We start from the raw sequence: 18,636 nt of genomic DNA on the forward strand, positions 1-18,636 counted from the left end.
ATATGCATTTCAGAGCTCATACTCTGCGTAGAGTAACTGCCTAGCTTGCTCATTCATCAATCGACGCAAGCCAGAGAGTCTGGTCGGCACAGGGTCGCCAGGTTGAATCGGAACTGAATCACAGTCTTTATATGCGCTCCCACCGAATACTGTATCCTTCAGCGTACCGTCCTTTTCTCGTTCAAGTTCGTAAAACAAGTAGGGGGTCTTGGAACGGGAGTCCACAGGTTTAACCCATTCCCATGCGCGGATACTAAAACCCCAATATTCGAATTGTGAGCGACGATTGAAGCAAAATGCGGTTTGCAGGCTGCAATTACTTACCCGATTACGCTACCGAACGAGATCAATTCATTCGCACTGATTGTTTTCGCCCATCTACGGTCATTAGCCCAAAGATAGACGACTATAAGCCAGTCTCCTCTCAATGTTTGATTTTTATCATTCCGGTAGAGCGAGAAGATATCTCGCCGGAAGCATGTTATTTCGGGGGGCGCCTTATCACGCTTTGTACGGTCAAGGACTGGCCCCTTTCTTGCATGAATTTTTCGCCATGACTTTATGGATCGTTCATTGGCTTCCTGCTTCAATTGCCTGGGAAGGTCTTTGAAGTATGTGCGCACAAGCATACGCCATGGAGCTTGCCCATCCTGATACCCTTCGGGAACATGGTGAGACGAGACCAGCCACCGGAATGATCGTACATTTGGCAGTCTCTCCGGATGACGCTGAGTATTGACAAATAGGTTAGTTAGGGGGACCATCACGCGGCTCAACATGTATGTCCAACGCTGTTTCTTCATCCTCTCAGCAAGGACCTTGTTTGGGTCTTCGTCGTTGGCAGGCCATAGGCCCCATTTTGGAGACCACTCATCCCCCCGCCGAGGTCGCTCTGAGTACTCGGGGAGTAAGGGGCAAGGACAGGGGCGAAAATGCGTGCATCGAGGTTTGGTAATAAGCATGGCGCCGAGTTATGCAGATCATAATGAAGGCCAAGAGACCAACTCCGACGCAATTGCGCATTATATCATCTATTTTGCATTCATCCCTTCTATGTTTATACAACTGGTGGCATCGGCCCGTCTATAAAACTAAGTTTGGTCTTGTTGGGATGGCTGGCTTGATACTTTCAGTATTTCTTGGGGTGGCGGTATTTCAGAAGCGGATTTCCAAATCGACATGTTCTTTTACCAATGGAGGGGAGATAAGGAGGTTACTTTTCGAATACTAGAGATACTAGAGACACTGGAGATGTGAATTAATTACTTCTATATTTTGAGGAGCTTACTGAAGTTCTAAGAGTCTACGGAGGAAATGACCTTGCAAAGCTGGACCTCATATGAGGCCAATACATACATAATAACCCAGCCAAAGTGAACTGCAGGTACTGCCAACACCAGGATTCCACTTCTCAAAGTTTGCCAAAGTAATCTTGGCGTTGGTGGCGATCGCTTGACACGAATCACCAGAGACCACTATTCACTGGTAAGTATTCTCGAAGAATTAATAGAATCAGAGCACGACACTATCATGCGTGCAGGGTTGTTGTAATAACTCACCTAAATGGAACGTCTTACAGTTGGTCACCATACCAGCTTGCGTAGGTGTTGGTGTGGCTACACCATTGCCCGGAGTAGTCTTTGATGTCTTCATCGTTGTGGGAGTAGGGCCGCCAACAACATTGACGCACACATAATAGCTAACCCACAGAGACGAGCAACCAGTTCCGACGGCGGGATTCCACTTATAAAAGTTATCAAGAGAGATGCCCTTTGATGCAGCAATTGTTGCACACGAGTCTCCTGATTTCACCAGGTAGAAACTGTTGCAATTGCTGACCATGCCAGTCTGTGTAGGAGTTGGAGTCGTGATTCCATTTCCAGGCTTCGTTGTCGTTGAAGTGGGCTTGATTGTCGTCCCTCCCACAATACCCACACAGACATAGTCTCCCACAATAAGTGACGTGCAATCCGACTTCACAGCTGGATTCCATGAGTAGAAATTGGCAAGCGTTATGCCATTGCTCGAGGCAAGAGCAGGGCAAGTATCACCGGAAACAACCAAATGGAATTTGTTACAACTGCCAATCATTCCAGTTTGAATTGGGCCGGGTGTAGAGATTCCGTTACCGGGCTTAGTCGACGTCGAGGTAGGTTTGACTGTTGTTCCGCCTACAATGCCCACGCAGACATAATCTCCCACGATAAGCGATGTACAATCGCCTTTTACTGCGGGATTCCATGAGTAAAAGTTGGCAAGCGTTATGGCGTTGCTCGCGGCAATATCTGGGCAGGTATCGCCGGAAACAACTAGATGAAACTTATTACAGCTGCCAATCATGCCAGTTTGAATCGGGCCTGGGGTGGAGATTCCATTGCCAGGCTTTGAAGAAGTCGACGTGGGCTTGACTGTTGTGCCGCCGATGATTCCAATACAGACGTAATCGCCGACAAGAAGCTGTGTACAGTCGCTTTTGACTGCGGGATTCCATGCATAAAAGTTGTCCAGGCTGATACCGCTCTTTGAGGCAATGTCGGGACAGGTGTCGCCGGACACCACAAGATGGAATGAGTTGCAGTTGCTAACAATCCCCGTCTGGACTGGGCCAGGAGTCGAAACCCCATTGCCTGGCTTAGTGGTAGTTGAACCACCCTGCGAGATGACACCAACGCAGACATAGTAGTCGAGGATCAGAGATGCACATGAGGTTCCGACTGCAGGGTTCCAAGAGTAAAAGGTATCCAGGCTGATACCGTTGGCCGACGCCAAAACAGCACAAGAATCTCCTGAGACTACTTTGTGGAACTTGTTACAGTTGCTAACCATGCCAGTCTGTGTAGGTGTTGGCGTGGTAACTCCATTGCCTGTTGTAGTAGTCGAAGCCGCCTTTGAGGTGGAGGAGGGGGGTGGTGGCACTCCAAAATTCTGCTCAATACAATAAGAGTCTCCCGCTATAATTGGGCATCCGCTTGCAGCTAGAGATGGATTCTGTGAGATGCGTCAGACTGATAAACACGGAACAAGCAGAGTCGGCGACTGCTTGAAGGCTTTAACATACGTATGCATAGAGCTGATCGAGTGTGATGAATCCAAAATCAGCTATGCTTTGACAAGTGTCTGAACTCTGAGCAACATCCCAAGATGTACAGTCCTGTATGGTATCACTCGGAGCTGTTGTAGGAGGATCGACCGTGTAGGCCGCGGCTAGAAGACCAGCAGCGCATAGCACAACAGTAATTGACTGTCTCATGTTTGCCTTGCTGCCTTGGATTTGATGAAGAGGCTAATTGAGAGAATGCCTTGCCATCTAAAAGAAGACAGCTGTATCACTCGATATATCTCGTTTATTTATACCATCATCTTCATCGTTATTGAAACTTTCAGCTGCAACAATTGCATCATGACCAATATCTCACCACATTCCGCACCGAATCCCCTGTAAATATCGTATGTCATGGAAAACTCCGCGGAATTGAAAGGATCACGATCCTGAAGCTCAATAACTCCATGACGAGATGATTGTCAACATTCCATCCTCCGGTTGAATGCATGTGTATGGCACAGTAAGGTGGTGTCGAATCCTTCACTGTGATGCAGGGGTTATGCATGCAAGGCATGCAATGCTCCCACAAGACCATTCCCACTTGTGGGGTCGGATCACACAATGATGCGCCCGTTGATTCCCTTTGATGGTAAGACGAATGAATCCTCATCGCCAAGCCGGAAGGAATATCGGTTGCTCAAGGCGGACCGTCGCTGACGACGCGGACATTTGTCGATTTTAGGCAATTGGGATCTTGCTTGCACCAGATGAGGTCGGATTCCAAGGCATTTGGATAAGGCATTTGGACGTTGCCTGTTTTCTGTGTCTGGAAAACACCATTTCTGTAATGCAAAGCAAAGTTATTGAACCTGTGAACACCAGACAGAGTATCACCATCAGTCTAGATCATGGGCTTCGCTGTAGGGCTTGCCTTGCTTTTGCAGGTCGTGGGTTTCTTCAGCAGTACTCCCCTTGTTGAAGCACAAGTTCAACTCCTTAATATTACAGATGCACCTGGTCTCTCTGCTACATGCATTGCGGTTCTGAACCAGGCAGTGAACTGCACAACTACAATTGCTTCTATCGGAAATGTTCTTGATGGCTCTCCTGTCTTTGGCACACCACTGTTTTTGACAAGTTCTCAGCTCAGTGGGCTGTGCAACACTGCATGCTCAGCATCACTGACAACATGGGAAAGGCGAATAGCTGGTGCTTGTGGAGCGACGCTTTATGATGCAGCAGATGGCGGCCAGTTTGCTCTGGCATTGCTTGCGGAACAGTATGTGGAAGCTTACAGCTCAGTGTGTTTGACGAACAAGTGAGTAAATTCTCATCATGAAGATGAGGACAATAGAAGAAAAACTTACGTTGAATATCAGAGCAGGGGCTTATTGTAATCGTGTGATTGGAGATCTCATGCGCATTGATCCGGCTAACCAAAGGGCCACCGCGACACCGGGTAAGTCACAAATGTTTCGAATACGAAGAACTTATATTGACATCTGTTAGTTTCTACCGCATATTGCGATGATTGCTACCTCTCTTTATTGTCTACCCAGTTGGCAATGCCGTTGGCCTCTACTGCTGACCTGAAGAGCCTGTTTGCAACTTTGACATCTTCATGCAAAAAGACAGGATGGACGTTATCTGCGCCTCCAACAGCAACCACATTTACAGTTCCGTATGTATCTTCAGTAAAATGGCCCTTTGTTGACTCAAACTTGCGAAGACTACTAACATGGCAATACCAATAGGCCAACCCAGCCCCCGGCAGCTGCGTGCTCTGGTACTACATACACAATCTCATCAACAGATACATGCGTGGGCATTTCCATGAACAAGGGAATTAGTACCGATGATTTGCTCTCATACAATTATCTATCGTCTTTGTGCAAATACTTTCCAAAAGCTGGCACGTCTCTCTGTATTCCCGATTCTCGTGTCTGCAAGCCATACACGGTGCTGAAAGCAGACACATGTTCTTCTCTTCAGAGTCAATTCAAGATTTCATATGCGCAACTTATCGCGTGGAATCCGTCTCTGGGGTCGAAATGCTCCAATATTCAACAATACGTCGGCTATGCAATTTGCGTATCAAATCCGGGAGGAAACTATGTTAACCCCAGTCCAACTACCATAATTCCCTCTTCGACGGCGTGAGTGAAATTCTCCTTTTCATCAAAGACTACAAGAATCCTAACAAATGACTTAAGCACTTCATTATGGACATATTCTTTACCAGCCATGACTTCGTACCCCAATGCGACATATGTAGCATCCACCGCAGACGCTCCATATGCAAACGGAACCCGCATGGACTGCACAAACTACTTCACTGCGCCAATTCTTACCAATTATACTGAAAATGGAACCACGAGCTTCAGCTGCCAAGATGCTGTTTCTCAGTTTGGCATTGACATGGCAGATTTCTTGACCTGGAATCCATCTCTGAGTGCTTTGAGCCCGTGTACAATGACCAATAACACACAGTATTGCGTCCAAACATACAGACAAACGTCTAAAAACATTACTGGCTCCTGTGTACAAAAGGCGATTGCTCCTCCGGGCTACGACTGTATCGGCTTCACATCAAGACATGGCATAGACCACGATCAATTCGCACTTTGGAACCCAGAAGTAGGGAGTGACTGCGGACAGTTCAAAATTGGCACTCAATATTGCATTGATGTGCTGCATTACCGACAGCCAGGCATCACTTCGAACTGCAATAAGTTTGCCGCGGCTAATAACACCAATTGTAAGTAATTTAGTGCCGCTGATTGTGTTTTACTATTTTCAAGCTGCCGTACTGATATGCAACAGGGGTTGAGCTTCCGTGCCAAATAATTGAGACGGAATTTGGCATAAGCCACGCTCGCTTCATCGCATGGAACCCTGCTGTACAAGACAATTGTAAGTATTGACCATCCAGTAAATATTTCAGCCATGAATATTTAAAGTCTCATCATTCTGCGTCTTCTTTAGGCACTGGGCTATATCTTGGCTACGATTATTGCGTTTCCATACCCAACTATAGGCCCACCTACACGTCAACCACGCCATTTGCTACTGCGTTACCAAGCCCAGTAGCTTTGCCTGGCGTAAAGTCCAATGCGAAGGGCTCATCAAGTTCATTGCCCAACGGGAAAGCAACCGTGACTTCAGGCAGTTCCAAATCTACCAAGTCGAATAGTCTGAATCGGCAAATGACTGTTCCTACTCCCACTGGTAAGTAACGGCAATGCCACGGGGCGTCTAGATATTGGGATATCACTTTGGGGCTTTGAAAATCGCATTTCAGATGCGACTAAATAAGTTTTAGTCTATGATCTAAATTTAGGGATATTCTATAGATTTATGCAGGGTTGTCAGACATGACCCTCAAGTTTGTGAAAGGCCACGTTCATTGGCATCAATAGCTTCGACTACTGCCTTGTGACCTAGAACAGATGTAGCCAAGCCTTCCATGATCAATGCCGTGAGCGCCTTGGATACCGCCTTGCTCCACAGCCTGCAGATGCGGCAACATATACGGAATAGTCATGATCTCAGATACGGGTACACACATACATGCGCCTCAAGTCATCGTTCAAATTGATGTTGGTTCAAGCCGGCACCAAGTTGCTATAGACAACTTGTACACAGTGTCAGCATAAGGTCAAAGTCTAATGGCACAGCGGGGAGCAGGCGGTAATGCATTCCTGCCTTAATGATCCAGACTCTTTGCAAAATACTCTCTTTAGGTAAATTCAATAGCTTCTAGACGAAGATGTCTTTCATAGAGTACATCGAATGGCTCTGATACAACGCCTCCTAACCAAACCAATCCATGTTGACTTCGTAATTGAGATTGGCTTGACAACTGTCCCTCCTTTCCAAAGAAAGTCTGACAAAATCTATATGGCCAGGATCCCCTTTTCCTAGAGGGGTGGGATCGGCTGAAAGATCTTTCCAGCTAATGTTCCACTGCTCAGTAGGATCTATCGCATTAACTGCGACCAGTTGCGTTGGCCTTCCAGCGGAAGCGGATGAGTATCTTGCCTCCAACTCAGAAAATTCAGCGGCCCAAATATATTGATACTTTGCCAGTTGCTTTGGCTTGAGAGACATGACATCTAGAACCTGCAATTTAGCCTCGATTGGAGCACATGAAGAAAGAGCTGACTGGAAGTGGATTAATTATGCCCAACTTACAGACTACGCCGCCGCAATGTCTGGCCATTGCGCGGGACATGTGTTCAAAGTAGGTAAAATACACTTGATTCGTTTGCAAAAAGGCGAGCCAGCTACCGTCGATGAAGACCTCCCAGTAGTTACGATCCTTGGGGTTGTCGGGGTTTGGGTTGCTGATATCGTTTTTGCCCGAATACAAATTCTGCAAGAAGGTGAGTAAAAAAACGAGTAATGATAGGCCATTCAATGATTATTCACCCATATAGACAGCAAATTATGTTTGCATGCCCAGTTCGTAGCAAACCACGATAGACCAGGGTGATCGAGATGGCCCATTGTCTGTCGAAGATCCCATTCTGCCTTGTCTTCGTTTGCCTTAGGGACAGAGGTGTAAAATACGCATCGGTTTTGCAGCTGAGAGTCTGGTAAGAGTATCTGTTTCTCCAACCATTCCGTCGTCAAGTCGTTTATACTTGTAACTTTGCCTGCAGCCGCTTCTATACATCCCAAACAACTGGGCAATTTGAACACTGGATCTCCAGGCTGGCTGCCCGGCGTGCGTTTGACAATGTTTCTCTTGTCAAGGCTTGGTAATGGTCGAATCCCCAGGGCCGCCTGTAGTTGTTTATTGTTCCAGGAAAAATCAACTTGGTAATTTTCATAGAAGACATGTGCAGGCAAGATATCATTTGAAAACTTCTGCTCAGTGCCCTTATGGCCATTAACATTCACAGCTGGCGCTTTATTTGCAATTGCTTTTGGGTTTTGGAGGGTACGAGGAGCGACATTTTTTCCAAAAGCCAAAGAGAGAATCAGGGTGATGGCAAAGAATACTGGAAGTATTGCCAATCGACCCATGTTGAGAGAAGCAGGTCTTGCAGCAACGCCCGCTCCAAGATGGCCTAATGAAATTGAAGACAAGACACAAGGATATTGTCGAACCCTTCTGCCATGAAAAGAAGGGAATTCATGAGTATCCTAAATTCACAACTGTCTTGCCCAAGTCTACAAAGCATATCGGCTACAGCATCGGAGTTCCTCCAGCGATGGCATGGGGTCTAAAATCCAATGGATCGAAGGAATATATGCTTGTCGCTTTAGATCGAAAGATCCCGTTCGGATGTTACTCAAAGCAGACACAACTGGACAGTGCGATGCATACTGTAGAAACAAAGTTGTTGGCCCTAATTCTTTCCCTTGCAGATTCCTCGATGCATGCAACCTTACAAGTGGTGCTACTAATCTGCTGATTGGTGTAAACGGTTTCATTGGCAGCAGATCAGATCCGAATAGCCGACACCCTTGTAGCTGGACGTGGTTCGCAGGATCAACAGGTGATATAAGCTGAAAGAAGAGGTTTGTTAGAGTTAAACATAAGCACAACCAGCCTCCGGCGATCCGGCGACGACGTAATATCCCTCAGCCTGTAGTTTCATAACTCGTTGACAAAGGCAGAGCGTGACAATGTCGAAGGATTGTAGTGTTGCATTCAAGGAACTCCGATTTATGGCCGTGAAAGCTTGTTGTGGGACTTTTGAGGCTGGCTGGCCTAAGGATTTACCCGGGCTGGAGATAGCAGTATGCTGATGATCATTCCCGTAGGATGCGCAACTCCGATATGCATCCTTACAGCAGGTCGGATTTCTGCTGTGGAATTTTGGATGTTGCTGTTAAAGCTTTCCCTAGCTCTGTCATGAGACTAGACTGGGAATTTCCTGTCGTTATAGAAATCTCATGTAGGACGTGAATCTCTAGCTGTGCTGACCTCAATCAACAATGAGGACCATGGCGATGCGAGGGTATCAGGGGTTTCCCAATCTTCAAATCGTTACTTTTGTCTTTTGTTTCGTTTCAATTTGCTTCAACGGTGTTTCAGCACAGCATATTCATTCTCCAACTGTCTGGAATGAATCACTAAGTACTAGTAAGCCGCGGGACTTCTCCCTGTTCCGGAGACAGACCCGTACATGTTCCAAGACCCAAAAGTGTTCAGATGGTTCATGCTGTAATGGAGAAACGCAAGTATACAGAGGCCATATGGTTGTAGAATAAGCATGCTGACAATTGAACACTAACAGAGGCGTTGTATGTTTGACTTTATCATTGCACCACCTTCTAAAGGAACATGTTGAGTGAATTCCCAAAGTGTGGTCATTTACTTACGAATATCTGCTTCTATAGTGCGGTCTTGATGCAAAGCATTGCGATCCCAGCGTCTGCATCTCAGATTGCTCTGCCAGAGCCGAGTGTGGTTCCTGGGGTGAGACTCCGGGACAACTCTGTCCTCTGAATGTGTGTTGCGGAGAATTTGGATACTGTGGCACCACCGAGGTAATCTCATCAGACAAGTCTGGAATCAAAGATACGTATGGTTTTAATGATCACTTGCTAACGTCCGGTTCATCAGGACTTTTGCGAAAGTGGATGTCAATCCAATTGTAAACAACCTCCTGCCACTAGCCTTAGCAAAGGCGATGTAACAAATCTGGTCATTGGGTAAATGAGTTACAACTTTGACGCATTATATGAGGTGGCGTATGCTAATGATAAATCTAGTTATTACGAAGCCTGGGCTCCGTATAGACGTGGCGCCTGTGAGTATTATTTCAGGTTTCTATCTTCATCGGGGGCATCATGAGACTTACAACATGAACCAAATTATAAGGCCCCAATCGTCCTCCATCATGGATACGTACAGACTCAATTACGCACTTATATGTTGCCTTTGCATACATTGCACCTAAAACAAACGAGATATACCCTATGAACGAGACCAGTGAAGAGATATTTCTTGAAATAATGCAGTTGAAGCAGACAGCCCCAGGGTTAAAGATCTTTTTGTCACTAGGTGGCTGGACGTACTCGGATAATGAAACGTATGGCCCTGTTTTCCGCTTCAGTTGATATCTCACACGCCTGACAAACTGAACCTCTCAACACTTACAGTGACACCCAACCTGTCTGGGGCGAGCTTGCCAGCACGGCTGCAAACCGACGAAAATTCATCGGCAATTTGGTCAATTTTATGGGTAAGTTTGGAAACAATCAGAATCAGCTATTTAGTCTCCTAATAAGCCATGTTTTCGCACAGCAAACTATGGGTTTGATGGTGTGGACATAGATTGGGAATATCCCGGAGCTTCTGATCGAGGGTAAGTTTCTCAGATGATCTCCTAAGCACAGCCTAAAATCGCTCACTCAATTTCATAGAGGAAAGAAGGCAGATACTGCGAATTATGTTGCTCTTCTACAAGATATCAGGACATGGTGGACCGCACAAACCAATGGCGTAAGTCTCCTGCTGCGTGTTTGACACGAATTACAAATCTTCTCATCATGTCTTCAACGACCGAAACTGATTTCTCGTCTTTTCATATTATGATAGTGGGGTCTTTCATTCACAGCACCAACATCATACTGGTACATGCGCTGGTTCGATATCGGAAATCTCACGCAGTATGCTGATTGGGTTAATCTGATGACATACGATCTCCATGGTAGTTGGGACTCTCCCGAAGACCAGATCGGTTCATATGTCTATGCACATACCAATCTCACTGAGATTTCTGACGCGCTTGACTTACTATGGAGAAACAATGTGCCAGCCAACAAAGTCAATCTTGGTCTAGGTTTCTATGGCCGCTCATATACTCTGTCTGATCCATCATGCACCCTGCCCGGTTGCGAATTCTCAGACACAGGAGTGGCAGGGTCATGCACGGGCACCGGTGGCATTCTCTCTTATGAAGAGATCACTGCCATAGCCGATACATATAGTATCAAACCGGTTGAAGACAAGAAGGCGGCCGCTATGTATTTTGCGTTTGACGAGGACCAGTGGGTTTCGTACGACAATGTGGCCACGATCAAAGAAAAGGTGGACTACGCCAATAAAAACGGTCTTCTTGGACTGTTCATATGGGCTCTAGATCTGGACAACGACAACTACGACGCTCTTGCAGCAGTTCTTGATGCAAAAGGTGGTCTTGGTGCATTTAAAGCCCAGAATGGGGTTGGACCTGCTGGCTCAACAGACTGGCAGCCAACTCAAGCATCCTGCTTCATGAGCGAATGTAGCACCTCGTCTGCTTGTCCAGGAACTCACCGAAGCGTTGGGCATTCCGTACAATGCGACGGTAAAGATTCCTTTAGATGGGTCTGTTGCCCGCGTGACCGCGCACCCGATAGCAGCACATGCGAGTGGAAGTCTTCCGTTACTTCGTTCCTCGGACTGAGCTTGGTCGACTGCAACAACGGCTGTCTTACGGATGAGGTGCTTATTGCTGAAAGCAAGTGGTACTATGACGATGATTCTCAATCCAGCAAGAAGTGCCTCAGCGGATATGCGCAATATTGCTGTGCCACATCTGAAGATGCCCGTAGCCTCTGTGGCATGCTGGATGGGACGTGTATTTCCATAAAAGACGGCCAGCCTGATGGGGATGATCCTTGCGCTGATAGCGGCCGTGTTTATGCGACATACTCGCAGGATACATGTCCTGATGGCTCATGGCGTCCATGGTGCTGTAACAAACAGGTTGATGTATCGCAATGCGACTGGCAAGGCCCGAAGCAAGACATAGCCAGCGATGCTTGTATCCGGGCCATGTCTTGTCCAGCGAACCTGGTCAACATGGGCCACTCTAAGAATGGCGGCGGCTACGACTGCACGGAATGGAGTATAGCAACAGATCACAGTATATCGATGCCAATCGGAAGCCATGAGAGAGCGCTGTGTTGTGCAGCAGGAGATGTTGTGGTCTACAATCAGACGGCTCCGGTGCCTCTGGCGTGGCTGTTCATCGAAGACGTTCCAGATTCTGACAAGCAGAAATACGAGATGAATGTCGAGACTGAAGCTACCGGAAACCAAGATCCCAACGAAAATGGGTTTGGTTGGGTCATAATGACTGGTCCTGAGGATCAGCTTGCTTCGTTGGATAAGCGGGATGGCTCTCATTGGGAGCTCTTTGACTGCCCTGATCGGGAGACTATCGCTGAGGATGACAGAATCACTGTTCGTGCCGTCTGTTCAGATGATTCCAGCGACAGTAACTGCGATGTTATTTTCCGAGGCGGTGTCGAACGCACTGTAGTCGAGATGCCTCCAGCGTGTGGTATTGGTCGTTATGCCATGGCTGTCAGCATGGAATCAGCTGAAGATCAGACGGTGCCGAAACATGTCTATCACAAGCTCGTCAAACGCGGTGCCAACTTGAGAGCACGTCCACACGTATACAGCTTCACGTTCGACTATGATTTCTCAGTCTTACACGGAAGAGCCGATAACACTGTCCAAGTTCGCATTGACTACTCTGAAGATCCGGGATATTGGGCGGCCATTGTGGACAATGATCCTAAAAACACCAACCCGGTGAGGAAACGAGAAATAGCAAGGGAAGTTGATCGCCGCCATGGCGGGTCTTGGAAGAGATACGCTGAACATTACTTTCACACTGAAAGAATGGCTACACCGAAACACAAAAGGGATGAGTTTGAAAAGCGGTGGTGGACTCTAGACCCGGCAATTTGGCTGGAGGTTATGGATAAACTGAACGAAAAGGGATTCGAGGGAGAGATACCACTCGCATCGCATCATCTTCAGGACACATTTCCGTTTTGGCTCTTCAACGAAAGACTACAATGTTCGCTGCTCGGCATCCCTTACGATGCTTACTTTACTGTTTGGGCGGATCTACACGTCGACATTCTCACATCGGCTCAACTAACACTAATTGTACGTTGAAGGATGGTCAAAGAGCAACTAAACGGTGACACTAACTAATTATCTTCAGGGCCACCTTAATGATCTCACTAGCTGGAACCAATCGCACGTTTTGTTTCGCAACAAGGGCTCTATACAAGCAGGCTTGCATATGGAAGCCCAGGCGACCGTGCGCTTCTCAACTGGATCAGTTGAGCTGTTTGGTATGCAAAACTTTGGAGGCACGTTCACCGTGCCCGGTATAGTGACCATTGGGCCAAACTTTAGAGTGCTTGGAGTATGATATCCTCCCCTATTAGATCTCTTCCTTGAAGAAGTGAAAATGCTAAACTTGAATAGCAACTGACCGGAGTCTTTACCGCACATACGTGAGTCAGCTTACAAACACTCCAAGACAAGATTAGTAGCTGACCATTGACAATGATATAGCCAAGCTCATTACAACATGGACGTACTATCCTGGGATTATTCACAGCGCTATCCTAATCCCGATAATGACGTTTTATCTGGGCTTACTGACAACACAGAAAACCCCAAAGACCCTGGGATAGATGATGACCCCGACAAGCCGAGCAATTTCACCGCGGACGTTACTGTAAATGGTGACATTACCCTCCAAATGTAAGGCATACCAAATTGAGCTGCCAATAGGGCTATCACGACTAATTACTGGACAGAACTCCGTTGGTGGAATTTGGAGTCCGCTTCAACCCCAAGTACAAAGCCACCGACACAACAATTTCGCTGCAGCTCAACACTCATGCGACACTTTACGGAAGTGCCGGTGTTGGCACGGACACTGAAGCAAGTGTTTGTTATGGTGCTCTCGCTGGTGCTGAGCTCTTTGCTCAAGTCCAAGCTCCGTAAGTGCCCATTGCAAATTGAATGCTTATGCAGGCTTGAGCTGATAAAATCGTGTAACAGATCCATTCTGGGCGTCAATCCGAATAGGCGATGGAGTTTCTATAAGCAAAATGCAAGTTCATCGAACAAGACACTTTACAATAGACAACTATTTGCTGACACATTATCTTTAAAGGTCGACATCCTCGAACAGAAATGCTATGGGCTGAAAGATTTCTTCCCTTCTGACTGTCCAGACTGTGAATGAACTTTGGGGCGTGGGTTGCGGAGTAGATTCATAAATATGAGATCAAAAAATTATTATGTATTAAACATTCTCAATAGTCTATCGTAGTGAGAGGATATTGAGCCCGTTCGCCGTTTTCTCTGCTTCACATTCTACCATTGATGACAAAATTTGCTACTACGGTAGCATGTCCATGTAATTAATCCACCGATTCATTATCGATGTAAGTAAACAACAACTGTTGCTCATGCGAACGCAGGGTCAGGTCCCTTGGCAAGTCCGATATAAGTTTCCATCTGCATTCGCCACCATTCGACATTCTCCCGATCGCCCATGAAAGTGATGTATCCACTGGGTTGAGTATTGTTTGCCATGAACACATTGTTTGTGCCAGTCAGAGAACTTCGGACAGATGGACCTCCCGACGCCGAAAGAGTTGACTGCCATTCACTGCTCAACAAGAAAGACAAAAACAGCTTTGAACTCTCTGGGCGAGGTGTCGAGGCAAAGATCGCCGCCTGTTGAGCCCAGGTCATGAACTGGTCCGGTGAATCAGGTTGACGGACTTGAAGGAAAGACGTAGATGGTGTAAACCCGCCCAGCGCAGAAAAGGTCAAAACTCTCGAACCCTTGCCAGCCGAATGGTTGTCAATGATGGCGCCGGTGGCGGCTGCAGCACCACGCACCCACATGACATCTTGCTTCAACAGCGAGTCCAACCACTTGAAGCCATACCGTTCAATGATGAGAGAAAACAAATACAGAACACCATCGTCGTCGTTGGGATAAGTAAGAACAAGTTTGCTTTTCCAGTAAGGGTCTAGAATATCGGCATATGTCTTGGGCACCCGACTTGCGGGTACAATCGTCGAGTCGTAGTAGAACGGACCAAATTGATCTAGAGAAAACAATATTAGCATCAATCACCGGATTCGTATAATATTCAAGATACGCACTATAGTTGACAGGTAGATATGCTCCGTCAATATGTTTGATAGACAGGTTGATGTCATTGAAATTAGGCGGCTTATAATGCAAAAGGCGTTGCTGCCTATCCCATCGGGGGAAGTCGTGTACCGTTTGCAACAATGCCACGTCAATGAAGGGCTTTCCTTCTATGTAGCTCCGATCAATGCGGGAGTCGGCATATTTCGACAAATCGGCGGTAATATTAATGGCGACATCGGGAAATTTTTTGCGGAATGCAGTCAGCATTGGAGCCGCAGCCGCTTGTGCTATGGCTAGTCAGTAGCTATTCTCAGTTCTGGAGAAGGAATGCAATTGATCTTACAGCTGCCGCCAAAGTACACATTCAAGGTGCCGCGTTCATGCTTTGCACTTTGGTAAATTTGGTCCAAAGATCTCGTCTCGACTTCTGTGCCATATGCAAGAACTTGGCTCGCGGAAAAAAGGCAAGCAGCCAGCAGGGCAGATTGAATCTGCTTAAAGGAAGGCATTATGAATTATAATTAGATAGATCAAGAGATGAATATATACACCAGATGATTCAATTGCAACAGACGACACCTGCTACATGTATATGGTCATAGTATTTATATTCAACATCACTCGAGGACATTGGATTCCATACGAAGCACGAGCCACATGGCGTAGATGTGTAAGAACTTATTAAAAGCCTCCTTGACTTCAAATTTGTCATCTACACTTGTAACACGCCAGTTTGTGCCCGCAACTACCGCATAAAGTATTTATGAATATTCTATCTATAGGCAACACCGGTCGATATAGTGCCGCAATATCCGCCCGGCTCTTTATAAAAATTATCTAAGCTTATACTCCCCATAGTAGGCCACTAGCTATGTGTGTTGTTCGACTCAAAGCAGCTATAACTTGCGCATACTATCTAATTCCAAACGCTAAATCGAAGGGTACGCATGCTTTGATTACAAATGCTGGGCATTCCATCAGGGGCTTGCTGGTGCCATTGTGGGTTATCGTCACATACATACGCGTCATTTCGAACTCGGACGTAAATAGTAGCCGATTTGCGTTTATGACAGCGACCATTGGAGAAGCATATCATGAGATTGATGTCCAATTGATATCAATTGAGCTGATTGAGCCATCAAATCTGCAAGCAGAAGTATTCTGTCATAGAAGTTGGACAGTCTTCTATCGGAGAATGAGATGGCTTGCCCCTTGCATAGCGCATATCGTCAGCCAGGGCTGCCGGCTGCAACTACCGATATCTGACTAGTCGGTGCCTGGTGACAGTTCGGCAGCAATGCCTAAATACGTTTACACTCGTTCTGGAATAGACACAATAGGAAGTAGAATGTCAGCTCGCCTGACGCGTAATCTTATCAGATCATACCCTGCTCCACAAGTGTAAAAAGTGCTTGCACCTAACGTTTGAGAATCAAATGCCGAAATATGCTACTGCTCATTCGAGCAGCTTATAATCGGCTGGTTTATTCTACGCTTGTGGAAAAGCCTCAATTGATCCTATATATCTGTGCTTTTGATTCAGGAACTGGGAGCAGCCCAATTGCAAATAACCAAGTATATATGGAGGCGGTCATGTGTAAACTAATAATTCGTTGAGATCGCATAGTGGAAGTATGTGAAAAATCCTTCTAATTGCCAAGCATCCGACCTTAATCACGCAATTATGTTCTTCCACAAATAATATCCCCTTGACCTTTCTCATCCTTCTCTTTGAACACCGACTTTTCACAGCCGGACTCAGAAAGAGCTGCAACTTTCTTACTTCAATGCTCAGCATTCCGGACACAACGAGCATCGAAGGTTTCCATTATCCTAGTGTGACCCTTTTCAGCAGCCGCTTCAGCTGGTATTCTTCCATCTTGACTGGTAACACTCTCGTCAGCACCATACTTGAGAAGTAGTTTGAACACTTCCACGCGACCAGCATCGCTTGCAGCAATGAGTGGTGTTATTCCATGGATATCGGGCTTCTTGACATCAGCATGGCCGTTCGTCAATGCTATATGGATAGGCAATCATATTGTTTTGGTTTTGGTAATCATATCAGCACCGCATTAGAGAAGTAGCCGAAGCACCTCAATGTGGCCATGCCAAGCTACTGCATATACGGCAGTTTCCCCATCAGTATTCGAGGCATTAATATCAGCACATTTCTGTAACAGCAATTTTGCGAGCTCGAGGTGACCATTCGAGCACGCCGCAAACAACGGCGTTTGCCCCTTTTCATCAGTCACCATAGCATTGGTACCAAGCTCGAGCAATAGTTTGGCCACCCCAATGTAACTGTTGCAAGATGCAACAAATAGGGGCGTCTGACGTTGTTTATTAGCATCTGCGTAATCGGCGCCTTTCTCTGATAGAAGCGTTGTAACATCAATGCGGCCATTGTTATATGCTTCTTACAGCGACGTACCTTCATCATTCGTTGTTGTCTTCAAATTTGAACAGTTCTTTATGAGCAGCTCCATAATTTCGATATGACCCATAGTCGCTGCTATATGAATAGCAACGGAACCGCGAATGTTGAGCAGAGGTATCAGCCCGCTTTTTGATGAGCATTTGAAAAGACCCTTTAAACGCTGCCACATCAAGTGGCGTGTTCTTGGTTTATCAGAAGCCGTAATGTCCGTTAATTAGGAGTTGAGCCACTTGGATATGGCCACTGTAACATGCTGCAAAGAGCGGTGTTCTTTCAAGACTATCGGAAGTCTCTATACTGGAGGTTAATTGAATTATAAACTTGACAACATCAACATGTCCATTGCCACACGCAGCAGATAGTGGCGTTTGTTCAGCACAATCCTGAATTGTAATATCCGCCCCTCGCTGGATGAGCAAGCTTGCAATATCATTTCTACCTTCATAACATGACGCAAAAAGCACTGTCTGTTTGTTGGTCTTTGTAAAAGCGTTTATATCGTTTTCCTGATCAAAGAATAATTTTGCCAGATGAGTAGGGCCTTTTTTCAGCGTTCCGAGGACTGGTTGCACTGTGTGATACTTTGACAATCCGTAATAGGCACCCTTTCCGATGACACATCTTACCGCCTTGATATGACCTTTAAAGGTGGCTTTGAAAGCGGCCCCAGTGCTATTTTTTGTCCAGTTGGTGAATAGTATCCCCCTCTTCTTGGATTAGCCGTCTCATGATACTGAGATGGCCATTCATTAATGCTGCATGAAACGGATACACGCCATCATGATCGCTAATTGTGATGCGAGCGTCCTTGTCAACCAACAGCTTGACCAGCCCAGAGTGCCCATTCAAAGCAGCCGCGTGATATACAGCTGTTTAGCCCTGGCTATCTTTCAATTCGATTTTAGCTCCATACTCGAGAAGGTCGCCAATGACAGTCTCGCAACCACTCGAAGATGCAATTCCCGGAGCCGTACCGCTTCTTACTCTGTTGTTAGGCCATACCCTGCGCTCCTTGACCATGAATCGCGCCAAGTTGGCAAAGCAGGTTCTATTGCATAACACAGAGAACGAGCCGGCTTGCTTTCGGCATCCCGCCACTTGTCAATGAGTTGCATCGAAGCATTCCCTCCACATAGCCCATGAGGGATTTCTTTCGTCAAAGACCTTTTCTAGATCTAATAGATTGGTATATTTATTTGCTACAGCCTCCGCATCCT

General features: G+C 46.4%; 4 protein-coding genes across 4 annotated transcripts; 2 read left to right on the forward strand and 2 right to left on the reverse strand.

Moving 5' to 3' along the window:
- Positions 1-1,512: 1,512 nt before the first annotated feature.
- Triagg1_6949 (uncharacterized protein) lies at positions 1,513-3,250 on the reverse strand (the record flags this gene model as incomplete). Its single annotated transcript, XM_062901630.1, has 2 exons — positions 1,513-2,988; positions 3,059-3,250. 2 exons carry the CDS (start codon positions 3,248-3,250, stop codon positions 1,513-1,515), a joined length of 1,668 nt encoding a protein of 555 aa, XP_062754021.1.
- A 701-nt stretch (positions 3,251-3,951) lies between these two features.
- Triagg1_6950 (uncharacterized protein) lies at positions 3,952-6,279 on the forward strand (the record flags this gene model as incomplete). Its single annotated transcript, XM_062901631.1, has 7 exons — positions 3,952-4,361; positions 4,423-4,502; positions 4,553-4,724; positions 4,798-5,199; positions 5,257-5,801; positions 5,867-5,956; positions 6,029-6,279. The coding sequence occupies 7 exons, from the start codon at positions 3,952-3,954 to the stop codon at positions 6,277-6,279; spliced, it is 1,950 nt and encodes a 649-aa protein (XP_062754022.1).
- Positions 6,280-9,979: 3,700 nt separating this feature from the next.
- Positions 9,980-14,052, forward strand: Triagg1_6951 (CAZyme family GH18; the record flags this gene model as incomplete). Its single annotated transcript, XM_062901632.1, has 10 exons — positions 9,980-10,092; positions 10,163-10,245; positions 10,308-10,368; positions 10,427-10,505; positions 10,602-12,953; positions 13,012-13,218; positions 13,281-13,309; positions 13,371-13,562; positions 13,619-13,804; positions 13,866-14,052. 10 exons carry the CDS (start codon positions 9,980-9,982, stop codon positions 14,050-14,052), a joined length of 3,489 nt encoding a protein of 1,162 aa, XP_062754023.1.
- Positions 14,053-14,276: 224 nt separating this feature from the next.
- On the reverse strand, positions 14,277-15,488 carry Triagg1_6952 (uncharacterized protein; the record flags this gene model as incomplete). The annotated part of the gene is made up of 3 exons (XM_062901633.1): positions 14,277-14,929; positions 14,988-15,266; positions 15,323-15,488. 3 exons carry the CDS (start codon positions 15,486-15,488, stop codon positions 14,277-14,279), a joined length of 1,098 nt encoding a protein of 365 aa, XP_062754024.1.
- Between the last annotated feature and the right edge of the window lie 3,148 nt (positions 15,489-18,636).

Source organism: Trichoderma aggressivum (assembly GCF_033847375.1).
Source record: "Trichoderma aggressivum f. europaeum strain CBS 100526 chromosome Unknown scaffold_029, whole genome shotgun sequence".
NCBI lineage: Eukaryota > Fungi > Ascomycota > Sordariomycetes > Hypocreales > Hypocreaceae > Trichoderma > Trichoderma aggressivum.